The sequence below is a fragment of the Chiloscyllium punctatum genome, chromosome 22 (genome assembly GCF_047496795.1).
Source record: "Chiloscyllium punctatum isolate Juve2018m chromosome 22, sChiPun1.3, whole genome shotgun sequence".
In the NCBI taxonomy this organism is placed as follows: domain Eukaryota; kingdom Metazoa; phylum Chordata; class Chondrichthyes; order Orectolobiformes; family Hemiscylliidae; genus Chiloscyllium; species Chiloscyllium punctatum.
Genome location: NC_092760.1, coordinates 41,896,164 through 41,909,229, shown reverse-complemented (window position 1 = coordinate 41,909,229; position 13,066 = coordinate 41,896,164). Strand labels below are relative to the sequence as shown.

The 13,066-nt window shown below is 40.4% G+C and overlaps 1 protein-coding gene across 1 annotated transcript in view; it reads right to left on the bottom strand.

The window, feature by feature from the left end:
- LOC140493574 (acyl-CoA 6-desaturase-like) overlaps positions 1-13,066 on the bottom strand; it is a 64,867-nt gene that overhangs the window by 41,190 nt on the left and 10,611 nt on the right. The window contains exons 2-3 of the mRNA XM_072592153.1: positions 6,683-6,793; positions 8-205 (exon numbers count right to left, since the gene is read on the bottom strand). Of these exons, the coding sequence (XP_072448254.1) occupies positions 8-205; positions 6,683-6,793 (309 nt within the window). The remainder of the gene's footprint in view (positions 1-7; positions 206-6,682; positions 6,794-13,066) is intronic.

The following is a 13,066-nucleotide window of genomic DNA, read 5'->3' as shown; positions in this document are numbered from 1 at the left end:
TTCTTACCTGCGAAGTTGCCAGGATTAAGGCAGTAAGGAGAGTTGGAATCCAGCCGGTTCCAAAATATGACAGTGTTAGCCAGGCCAGAAACTCCAAGACAAACAGATGGGCAAGGTAGAGGGAGAAAAACACCATGTCTGTTTTAAATAGTTTCATGTCCTCTGCTGTCTTCCTCAAGGCCCGAAAATCTTCAACCAACTCACTCTGAAAGCGAACAGAGAGTTCCTTAGCCAAACTTCAGAAAAGCTCCTTTATCATTACAACCATCAATAATGGCACTGTTTCCCAGAACAGATGAATTTGTTACAAACTAAAGACAGTTTTGTACTGGTAACCTTCAGCATACCTAACCATTTTATTGTAATACTCACTCACAAGGTGGGTTTTCAGCCAGGTTTTCTCAATATGGATCAAAATTAGGTGTGGTACCTTGGAGACACTAGATAAAAAGTAGAATTCAAACTCATTCTACTTCCGTGCTAAAACCAATTGACCATTAAGTGTCTTTATACAAGGTGAATCAAAGGAGATAGTGTAATAGTAATGTCATTAGTAATGGTAATGGTAATATTCATGAGTTTGAATCCTACCATGGCAGATGGCAAAACTTGAACTCAGTAAAAATTTGGTTCAAAAAGCTAATTGATTGTTGTAAAACCGAATTTAGTTCACATATCTTTTAGGGAAGGAAATCTGTCACTCTTACCTGGTCTGACCTATATATGACTCCAGGTTCACAGCAATGTGCTTAATTCTTAACTGCCCTAGCCAACGTAGCCTACCTCCCATGGATTCTTTTTAAAATGTACAGTCCTCAGGTGCAAAGGGTTAAAGGGATGAGTTTATTGGTCCAATGTTTGCAGGTCTAATTCAGTCCCCAACTGAAAGCCATGCAACTGATCTTCACTTTTCACCTTTTGTTATAAATTTCTATGCTCTATTAATAACATAAACTAAGCAAAATGGGTCACCTTCCTCAATTACCTTCCCCAACCTGCTTCCTGCATGAACCTCCCTATCCCATTCATCATTTTAGTCCTCATTCTCTGCTCACTATTCCACCATAGCCACTGCACCTTCAGCTACTATGGTCTTGCCACTAAATCTCCCCTGCAAACATTTCCATCTCTTTCTCAACTTTGCTTTCAGTTCTATTTCCTTATGCTCAGTTATAACCTTTACTATTTGTCGAGACATTTCAAACCATAATCATTCCATTCACTGTTTGGGCAACTTTTTGAAGTGTAGGAAACAAAATTAAAACCATTCATCAGAAATAGCTAGTGCACCCAGTCAGTCCATGTGTGACTAACACAGTATGGAGCAATACAAAATGAAGGATTGGATGGACATAAGGAGGTAAAAGGGTTAGCTTAAAACCAACATGGATCAAAGAGAGAAAATGTCTCTTCTCTATGCTGTTTCAAAGGATCTTGTTTGAAACATAGGTGTTTAGTAAAGCATGTGTTTGGATCAACTGGGCAAGTTTTTCCCTCCATGAATACATTATGTTTGAGGGGGAGAGCATTTAGCTCTGTATTTAACCAAAATGATCTGCGATATAATAGTGTAGAGGGAGATTAATGTCAATCTAATTCATGAGCACATGATCTTCACAGGATTGAAACTAAAAATGGAAATATTACCAAATGCTAGTACTGACATTCTGACTTCAATGTGCGTGATATAAAACCATATTCTGAAAACTGCTAAGATTACAATGGGGCTGAGGTGCTAGTTCCTATCCACATGAGTACAGACTACATGACAGCACAAAGGAAGATCAAATTCTTTTTAGGTCTGTTATTGTACAAAATCCTTTTCAGGTGAAATAGCAACCAGTGCAGAGTTACCAATGCTATTCAGCATTGATAAGCAGATACAAGCCTCATAGAGTGCAATAATGGAATCTCTATATCACAGGTAACTGGAGCCTCAATTCAAGCTTGATTCTTATTTATGGGCTGTTCATTGGCTCAGAGCTTCTTATACAGGTTCTACTCATTTCACTTGAAAGAGAAGAATATTGATTTTCTGTTCTCATTCCCAGAAACTAAAAACGTCTCATTAAAATTTACCAAGATTCTATTTTAAAAAGTGTGGATTAAAAAAACCTGTTTCGTGAAACAGTATTGCTCCAAATATAACATTTGGATGTAATTCTATGCCACACATTGACTGGGCATACGTTGATGTGAAAGTGTGCAGCAAATACAGGCTATTAAGAGATATTCCAGTACCTATAATGATAGGTACCTTATATCATAAAAGGGAATCATCTCCCCTGTTTACTGGGCATGGTGGAGGGAAGAAGACAGGGAGTGAAGAGGGAATAGATGTTGGAAGGAGTGAAAACTATCACAATATTTCTCCAAACACTGTGACAGATGCTCAGCCATCAAATAAATAACTGATTCTTGAAACAGTCTAGACATAAGACAAAAACTAATGCAGTTTTTAAAAAAAATGACATTGCTATATTAATGCAGCCTAATTGGCTTTGCTTAGATAGTTTCACTTTGAGGAAATGGTAAGATTCATGTACTTGGAGCTCAGTGGAGAATCTGAGCCTAGATAAGACAAAGTAGACTTGTATTTCACAGGGTTCCAAGCTGCTGTTTCTACTCTGCTTTGTAGAAGTGTCTACCAAGAGCTAGAAATTCAGCAGTGTTTTATTTTTGACCACTGGGGTTTCTAGTTATGACCTGACCCCACAAGTTCTGCTGGACAAACTTGGTGGTTGCACCACTTTATTTTGATGGTGGCACAGACCAAATGGATTGTCAGCACTGAATTCCTCTGCACTGCTCTGGGCTGGCCCTTCATTCAGCAGGGGATATGGACCGCACTGCACTGAGTGCGCACAATTCAGCCAGCCATCTGTTGGAAAGAGGAACAGCTGCACTGAATAAACTGGAGATCAAAGTAGATCCCTCTCATTGTATATTTAGCAATTCTGATCCACATTGTAACTTTGCTGAGATTGAAGAAAAGCTGTTTTTCCACTATGTATCCAGGCTAAGCTGGACCTCTAGATACAAGTAGAAATGAAAAATTAAGAGAGACACTACTTGTAGTTTCTAATTAATACATTTAATGTCTCCTCTTGTGATATGAAAGCCTCTAATATCACATCACGGAATATCCACTACCATAATCTCACTGGTCATTCAACTATTTAAGATGATGAGTAGAGTAACTTCAATCCCTTTAATATGGTGTCAGTTTACAATGCAGCTAGGAGAATGGTGACATTGCAATCACAGAGCTAACAGTTACTGTTTACTGTGCTACATATGAATAGCGCCTGGAAGCATGTGGCCTAGGTAGGGCTCAAACCAATATTGTTAATAAAAATAATCAATAATCAAGCTGTTGTACTGACAAGGGAGGCAAGTGTCCACAGTCTCTTTAGGTGCAGTTTGCCAAACTGAAAATGACTCATTTTTCAAGATTGGTTTGCCATTAATTAGTTCATTCTTTACCATACTAATATCACGGGAAGTATTTTTGTTTGTGGTTTCCAATCTGCTGGAACCTTCCTGGAATTATGAAATTTTGGAAAGTAACAACAAATACATCTCCTATCTCACAGCGACTTCTTTTAAGACCCCAAGATGTAGGCCATCAAGGATTTGCTCATCTTTAGGTCCTTCAGTTTTTTAAAAAATAATTTTCCTCTATTGGTAGTGGTTGTTTTATGTTTCTCCCTCCCTTTTACCCCCTAAATTTCGACTATTCTTATGATGCTTTTGGTATCTGTCTTCAGAGTAGAAGGTACTAAGTCTTTGTTCAATTTGAAATATTCTTGTTACCTATTATTAATTGCAAATGCTCACCTTCCAAGAGACCCATGTTTACTTTAGCTACTTTCCTCTTTTTTATGTATTTGTAGAAGCTTTCATTGCCTCTTTTTCATTTCTTGCAAGTTTACTCTCATGCAAATTTCTACCTCTATTTATTTAAGCCATCTTTTGCTAGCTTCAAAAGTCCAGAATGCATGTTGAAATGGTCCTCAGGTTATCTTTCCCAATCCAGAAGATTAAAATCGTTCACAAACATTGCACTCTTTTTCTTACAAACTGACATTGTTTCTTGATTTACTCTCGTTCTTACAGTGCAGTTATTTCAGGTGTTTGCTACCTTACCCATGGATGTAATGTGAAAGTAGGTTCAGATGATCTAACCAGAGCAGTAATAGTGATCTGCATCCCACATTAATATATCCCACCTCACACTCTGACTTCATGAGCATTCTCCTATGCAGCATTCCTCAGAACAAACACGTTGAAACTCCACCGTTATTCTCTCACACCCCTGTCTAAATATTCACCTTCATCACACTGCCAACTCATACCCACCCTGCATCAATGTTATTATTTCAATCTTCATACTCATAATTCTCTGCTTGCTGTTTTTAGAAGAAGGCAATGCAGAATCTCAGTTAGAAGTAGAGAACTGGGTCTGAACCTCTGACAAGAGACACTCTGATCACTAGAGGAGGTGAGGGAGATCAACAAAATGGCAGAATGCATGGCCAGTGAGGTTGGAGAGATGGGAGCCTCCCAGATACTGGCTACTGAATTTGATATCACTATGCACATGGCAGGCAACACTTGCACATCTTGAATTGATGTCACCACTAACTAACATATGACCAAGGAGCAGCTTGGACTTCCAAATAAACCTGTTGTGTGATTTTAAAATATGATCATCTGCTCAATTATCACTTTGAAGCCTCTCCCTTTGTTTGTTAAATTTATGTCTTCAATCTCTCATGCTTCTTTCAACAGAGTGATGTAGGAGTTGGCATGAGAGAAGGGTGAGGTGTTCTCAAAGGACATCATGCATTTTGGGACAGCGTCTTAACAGGATTGATGTATAGCCTCAACTGGCTCAGATAAACCCATTCTTGAGGCCTCCAAGTCTTGTCGTCACACAATTAATCACATATCCTAAATGGGTAGGATATGTGATTAATTGGAAACAGAGACAGCGGCATGGAGGTTCATGGAGGGAACAAGACTCTTCAAGCTAAGTTCAAATGAGTGCAGATACTGAACTTATAATATCATCAATGAAGATGCCTCTTCTAGAGAAACAGCAAAAAATGTGTGACCTCCTGTCAGCAGAGTGACTCCAGTCTGAGAGAATGGAGGAGTCTATCTCTATTTTAAGCTCCATGATGCTCCAGTTATTTGCTAATGCCCATCTCCACAGAAAGATTGGCCAGTTGCATGGATGTGTCAGGCAACTGAGTGCATGCTGGGCCTTCTGTCATCTGAACCCAAAAGACTTCACCTTAGCTCAATGTTGCACAGAAGTGTTGCAAAGTGACCTCCAGATCTTGGTTGTTAGGGAATTGTGGATGAGTCACAAGCAGGAAGATGGTCAAAAAGTACATGGAAGTAGGGACTCTGCTCGAAGTATTCATACTCTCACTCCATTTCCCACCACTCCTCATTCGGAGACCCTCCTATCCAGATGGTCAAGCCTGCTTGTGTATAGCTGCAACTGGGACACTCTTTGGCTATGACCTCCTGAGCTCCAAAACCTAGAAGACACTGACCATGAACATCACAGTTGCCAAAACTGGGAACTGAGAAACCTGACTCAAACACTGCTGAAACCACAGAGGTAGCACCAAAAAGCAGCACTGGAAAGAGCGAAAAATGTTGCGTAGTTTTACAAGGGATACTCAGGTATTTACAAGAGTATCACTGTAACATGACTTCATTGTTCATTCATCTTCGTCACTGTCTCTGAGTAACAGCATAGAACATGAACAACTGGTGCTATCAAAATGGGAAGGAACGCTGTATGTAGAATGCTTCAAGTTGAACTATTTGGGTTCACTGAACTGTGTCCATATGAGCCCTGGCCATGAAAACCATCAGCAATGCATGTTTACTTAGTCCATGTGGAAGGAGGGTTTGTTCCAGGAGCATGTGGAGATCAGCAACCATCTGTCAAGTACATTTGAGCTGCCTGATGCACAGCTATTCAGCCTTGTCCAGACCTGTATTCGGGGTCAGAGTTGAAGTTGCCGACACCTCAGTGTTCTATGGAGCAGCTGATTGCTAAGGGAGCTGTGTTCATTAGCTGCTGTTGTTCTTGATGTTGTTGGTATTGCTGCTCTTTTCCTCATGAGAGGTTCAAGCAGTGCATAAGCGGCTCTGATACAAGCTGCAAAGCTGGCAGCAAAGAAGTGTTGTTGAACTGATAAGAAGTTTGAGTAGCACAAAATGGGAAATAACCTCTAAAGCAATAGAAACACATTCTCAGAACCAGTCCTGGGAGAAAATATCTTTCATTTAGGTGAGGAAGCAGCTGTCCCGGTTCAGTATTGCAAAGTAATCCAGCTCAATTTCACAGTCTCATCAATACCCAATATGTTTTTCTTGATGCCCACGGCTCTGATTCCAACTCCCTACACCCCCAACCGTGGTTAAAGTTCTCCCAAAATGCCCTCACATTCATGCGTTTTTAATTATATTCAAGATCTTGTGAATGGACAAATTATGTACAAGAAACACATCAGAAGGGTCATTACAAAAGAGTATCCAGGAGAATACTAATGTTCCAAATAGTTAAAAAAAAAAGTGCTACGAAGAATTCACAAGGGAATTGTGGTAACCTTGTTCAAAACAAGCTATGACATGAAAGGAAACAACAGCTCACCTTTTTCTGTCGGTCCTGGCTGGGTTCTTCTGGAGCTAACTCACCAATCAGAAGAGGCTTCATAAACTTACGGACAAAGGTGAGGTCTGGGTGAAAAGCCTGGAATGCATCCTGAAAGACAATACATTTAACATGGTAAATTTGTGTCAGTCAAAGCAAGCTTAGTTCAAGCTAAGCAAGGGAACGATTCGGCAGTTGTTCCTCTGCATTAGCACCAAGTAAGCCCAGGTTATAAAATTCTCTCAATCCTACTTCAATAATATACGCCAGCTAAACCACAGCTGAAGGCCAGCCACAACAACAGCATACATCTCCAAGCCTCTGCATCATACTCTGAAAATGACAAATCTCTGTCACCTAATGCCAAAATAAAGTCAAGCTTTGAACACTGCAAATAGCAATGAAACTGTCCACTCTCATCACACATAATCCTCATACAAAAGACAAAGGAATTGTTCAGCAAAATGATATAAAGTTATTTTGGACTACCCTAGTCTTCCCCGTAAAGCAGCATTCCATTTATAGATACTCGCAAAAATATTTTCAATACTTTAATGAGCTTTCAGCTCCCATGAGTCTGTCTTGACAATGTCACATTTCCATTCTCCCCACATTTGAAAACATTCTCTTTGGCTATTTCTTTGGTCCTTTTCTCTTAATTTTCTGCTGACCGCCGCTTAGCATCTGCTTCTTCCACAGGTTTGACCGCTAGGAAGCACCTGGGATATGGAAGTACAAGTTGTTGCAATGCACAAGATCAGTCCTTGGGTTGTAATTTTATCCTGACATGTACTCTTCCAGTTCTTCAGCAGCCTTTTCCTTCACAGTTATAACATGGGTGCAGCACTTGGGCAAAAAAAGCACTCACTGCTGGTATATCTGAATCTATGACCTGATCTAAATGGGTCACCAGCACTTTTGGTCACAGTGGTTGATCTAATTTGATTTTTAATTCTGTAGGACTTCAGTTTAGCATTCCCTATGAGCTCAGGTGAGCACACAATTCCTAAGTCTGCTTATTCATTTTTCCCTGAAACTGTAGTTGACTGAAAGTAGCTGTTCTACTCTTTCAGCAGTTACACGGCAAGAATACTGAGGTAATATAAAACTAAGAACCGCACCTTATTGCAAAATAAATAGAACCTGAAGCATGGCTTAGAAACAGGGAGTTGGTGTTCTGCCATAACATTATCATGTAGTTAAGCAGTATATAAATTGCAAACCTGAGGGAACAATTTAAAAAACCACTTAAGAGGCTATGTCATCTAACTGGTTCTGTTGTGTTTAAACTTGGCAATTACCATTGAGATGGAAATTGATTGGCCTAGTTCTACGCTGCAAAATTCTGTAATTTTATTTAACATAACATTCCGACAAGCCAAGCGGTGCTTAAATTGGATCCAAGGCACCTCTTACCTTCCTAATAGTACAATCTTGCAGATGTTGGAAAGCTGAAATAAAAACAGAAGGTGCTAAAGATACCAGCAGATCTGGCAGAATCTGTGGGGAGAAAGAGTGTTAAAGTTCCAAGTCAAATTTGACTTGGGGGTTAACTATGTCTCTGTATAGGCCAGCAGGAAAATTAATAGATCAAGGCTTTCCAATTTTGTTTCAGAGAAGAGTTGTTATTGAGCATCAGTAAGGGTGATTTAATCCCACAGTCCAAATCTAATTCCGTGTCCTCTCCCCATGGGCTGGATTTTAACTCAGATCCCAGAGGTGAATGGTCAGAGTGCTAACTCACTCTATCTCCCAGTCAATTCAAGTCATTCTTTTCAGGATGCATTCTTTTAAGTATGTTCCACGGCTGAGAATTTCCTCCCAGGAGTTTTTCCAGTCCTGTGCTAGGATTTCTCTGACAACAGGGGTGTGTTTGAAGGATCAAATCGCTTACCCCACTCCAAAGACCTGTGTTTCTCTGTAAAATCATTTTTACATGCTACAGAGTGGCTGCAATGGGATAAAAGCAGCCTCGAGGAAATTTCATCTATTTTTAAAAAAATCAAATTCCCTCTATTTGTATTTTTCTTTAGAAACTGTAGGAAGGTGACCATTCATCACATTTAAAGACACGTTCAACTCCCTTACATTGGCCAATGTGAGAATGATTGTCTTATCATGATAATTGTTTCAGTCTACTAACCACACCCTGTACAAGTATGTAATATTATATTTTGAAATCCTGAATATTATTCAACCTGACATCATTATTTTTGCACCATCGATCCAATGTGTCACTGACATGATTTGGGAGTAAACTGAGTTGGATTAGGAGTCACCATGAAAGATGGCTGGTGTGAGAATCAATCACACTGATGCAGTAGGAAGGTTCCTTCACTACAGCTTGAGTTGGAAAAAGTGTTACACCCAAGACCTGAGCACATCTGCCCCCTCTACAAATGCCAGTTGACCCGAGAGTATTTTGCTGTTTTAAGGCTAATTAACTCATTGCCTCTTTCAGTCTTCCTTCGCCCTCATGATCCACTGGCTTTTAAAATCTAAGTTTGGCATCAACTCTTGTTCCTCTCCCTTATCTGCACTCCTCTTTCTCACCTCTGTGGTACCCTCTACCATGTACCTTTCCCCTTAACAATCAAAATGAAGCAAAAGGAGCTGACAATTTCTTTTTCATCAGCTTCCCTCGCCTCTCAAACCTGGAAGAATCTGTCTGAATAGCAGCTGATCACATGGTCTTGGCATAATCCTATATTCCCATGTCAAATACAATCAGCCTCTTGTTGCTGTAGCCCAGTGACCTACAGTCAGCAGCCAAGTGGCTGGAATGTGCATGTTTTTCTGTGATACCTGAATTTTAATAATCTCTATTTGTCTCCCTTGCTTTGACAGTGAATTAGGCACTTCTACTCCTTTGTGTTTAGATCAATTCACTACTTGATTTCTGAATAATTGCAATGGGATATTTAAAACATGTCTCCACTCTGCCTGTGTTTTATTTTCTGCATTAACTAATTAGAGATGCTAGTCTGCACAACACACCAGCAGAGAATCCATGCCAAATACTTATTTCGCATCTGCACTCAACATCTTAAAAGATTATTGTACAGATTGAGCAAGATCCCACAAGATACCACTCTGGGATTTACAGAGGGAGTCACTGGATAATGGTTAAAGGAGGAATCTTGATTGATTTTCTCCTCCTGAGGCCAACTGCCAACTGGGCACAGGCAAAGAACAAATCAGGGGAAGCAATGGCCTGGTGGTATTATTACAAGACTATTAATCCAGATACCCAGCTAATGTTCTGGGGACCTGGGTTGAAATCCTGCCATGGCAGATGAGGGAATTTGAATTCAATAAGAACCTGGAATTAAAAGTCTAAAAATGATTATGAAACAGTCATAGAGATGTACAGCACAGAAACAGACCCCTTAGTTCAACTTGTCCATGCTGGCCAGATATCCTAAATAAATTGGCCCATATCCCTCTAAACTCCTCCTCTTCATATACCCATTCAGATGCATTTTAAATGTTGTAATTGTACTAGCCTCCATCACTTCCTCTGGCAGCTCCTTCCGTTCACACACCACCCTCTGCGTTAAAACGTTGAGCCTTAGGTCCCTTTTAGATCTTTCCCCTCTCACCTTAAACCTCTAGTTTTGGACTCTCCTGTCGTGGGCAAAAGACCTTTGCTATTTACCCTATCCATGCCCCTCATGACTTTATAAATCTCTGTAAGGTCACCCCTCAGCTTCCAATACTCCAGGGAAAATAGCACCAGCCTATTCAGCCTCCCTCTATAGGTCAAATTCTCCAGCCCTGGCAACATCCTTGTAAATGTTTTCTGAATCCTTTCAAGTTTCACCACGTCCTTCCTCTAGCAGAGAGACTGGAATTGCATGCAGTATTCCAAAGGTGTCCTAACCAATGTCCTATACAGCCGCAATATGACCTCCCAACTCCAATACACTGACCAATAAAGGCAAGCATACCAAACGCTGTCTTCACTATCCTGTCTCCCTGTAACTCCACTTTCAAGGAATTATGAACCTGCACTTTGAGGTCTCTTTATTCAGCCACCGGCCCTGGGACCTTACCATTAACTGCATAAGTCCTGCCCTGATTTGCCTTTCCAAAATGCAGCATTATCTAAATTAAACTCCATTTGCCTCTTCTGGCCCATTGGCCCATCTGATCAAGATCTCATTGTATCTCAGGTAACCTTCTTCGCTGTCCACTCCCTTCAACTTTGGTGTCATCTGTAGACTTAATAACCATACCTCCTATGTTCAAATCTAAATCATTTATATAAATTATGAAAAGCTGTGGACTTGGCACCGATCCTTGTGGCACACTGCTGGTCATAGGCCTTCAGTCTGAAAAGCAACCCTCCACTACCACCCTCTGTCTTCTAACTTTGATTCAGTTCTGTGTCCAAACAGCTAGTTCTGTCTGTATTCTGTGTGATCTAACCTTGCTAACCAGTCTACTATGAGGAAACATGTCGAATGCCTGAATTAAGTCCATTTAGATTATATCCACCACTCTGGCCTCACATCTACTCTTTTGTTACTTGTTCAAGAAACTCAATCAAGTTAATGAGACACAATTTCCCACGCACAAAGCCATGTTGACTATCCCTGAGCAGTCATTGCCTTTCTGAATACATGTAAATCCTCTCCCTCAGGATCCCCTCCAACAACTTGCCCATCACTGATGTCAGGCTTACTGGTCAATAGTATTGATTTCAGAAAAACCCATAGCGAAGGAAACAGCCATCCTTACCTGGTCTGGCCTACTTGTGACTCCAGACCCTTGGATACATGGTTGACTCGTAATGTGTCTGGGCAATTAGGGATGGGCAATAAATGCTGGTCTGGCTAATGATGCCCACATCCCTTGAATGAACAAAAAATAAATGCTGATCTTTCTCAGTCATACAACTTGACTGCTTTCTACTTTAAATAGGGAGTGCCTATTTACTCTTTGAATATTAGCTGATCTCCAGCGATATAGTAATCAGATGAGTAACTCAGGTAAACCATTTCCACTGCCACAATGTTTAATTGTTGAATTTAGGGGCATTCTGAGCTTAAATTACAGACTAATTATTTTAAGAACACTCTGAGGTGAAAGGGATGCTGTTTCTACACTAATTGGCAGGCAATTGTAAATCCCTGGTTTCTCTCTCCATCTCACACATCCAGAAAAGACATTGTTTTGAATTGCAGCAAATTCAAAAATCTTTACAGATGCACGCCGATCTCCAGTGGTGTTGCTCATTTCAAGCTGGAGGATAAAGTGTTTTAGTACAAAGGAAATGTTGCACACAATGTATGGTTCTACTGTTACTGAACTTGTGTATTTGACCTGTCATTTTAAACCACAAAGAACTCATCACCATCAACAGACACAACTAGAGACAGATTATATTGTACTGTACATCATGATCATGGAAGACGCATGCTCATTATTTAATTTATATGTTCCTGCTAAAGTTAACACTAAAATAAATCACTGGAGAACTAAGTGTAAAGCATGAAGTGCCTCAGGTATAGGAAAACTTTCAAATTTTCAAGACATGATTTGTCAAAACACTGCTCATGGTTCTAGTTTTATAAAGGATCGGAGCATTATAGAGCACCATGTCCTAGATTGAAGTCATAACATGCACAAAAGAAGATAGTTGTAGTTGTTGGAGATTAAATATCTCAATTCCAGGATACCGCTGCAATGCATTCCTCAGAGAGGTGTCCAAGGCCCGACCATCCTCAGCTGCTTCATCATAAGGTCAGAAGTGGGATGTTTGCCAATGTTTGCACAATGCACAGCACCATTTGTGACTCCTTAGTTGTTGAAGCAGTCCATGTCCATACGCAGCATGACCTGGATAAGAATTAGGCTTGGGCTGCTAAGTGGCAAGTGCCATTTGCATCACACAAGTGCCAGGGAATGATCATCTCCAACAAGTCAGAATTGAAACATTTTCTTTGACATTCAGCCACATTACCACAGGTGAACCTCCCACTATCAATATCGTGGGGCTTACCACTGACCAGTAACTGAACTGGACTAGGCATTTCAACACTGTTGTCACAAAAACAGGTCAGTGGCCAGGAATTCTGCAACATGAAATCTGCCTCCTGATTCTCCAAAGCCTGTCTACTATCTACATGGCACAAGTCAGGAATGTGATGAAATACTCACCACTTGCCTGGGTGAGTGCAGCTCCAATACCACTCAAGGAGCGTGACATTATCTGGGAGCCCATTTGATTGGCATCACATCCTTAAACATTCACTCTTTCCATCATCAACACTCAGGAGCGACAGTGTGTACCATCTACAAGATGCACTGTAGAAATTCATCAAGGCTTCTTTGACAGCACTTTCCAAACCCAGGACCACTGCCATCTAGAAAATGGAT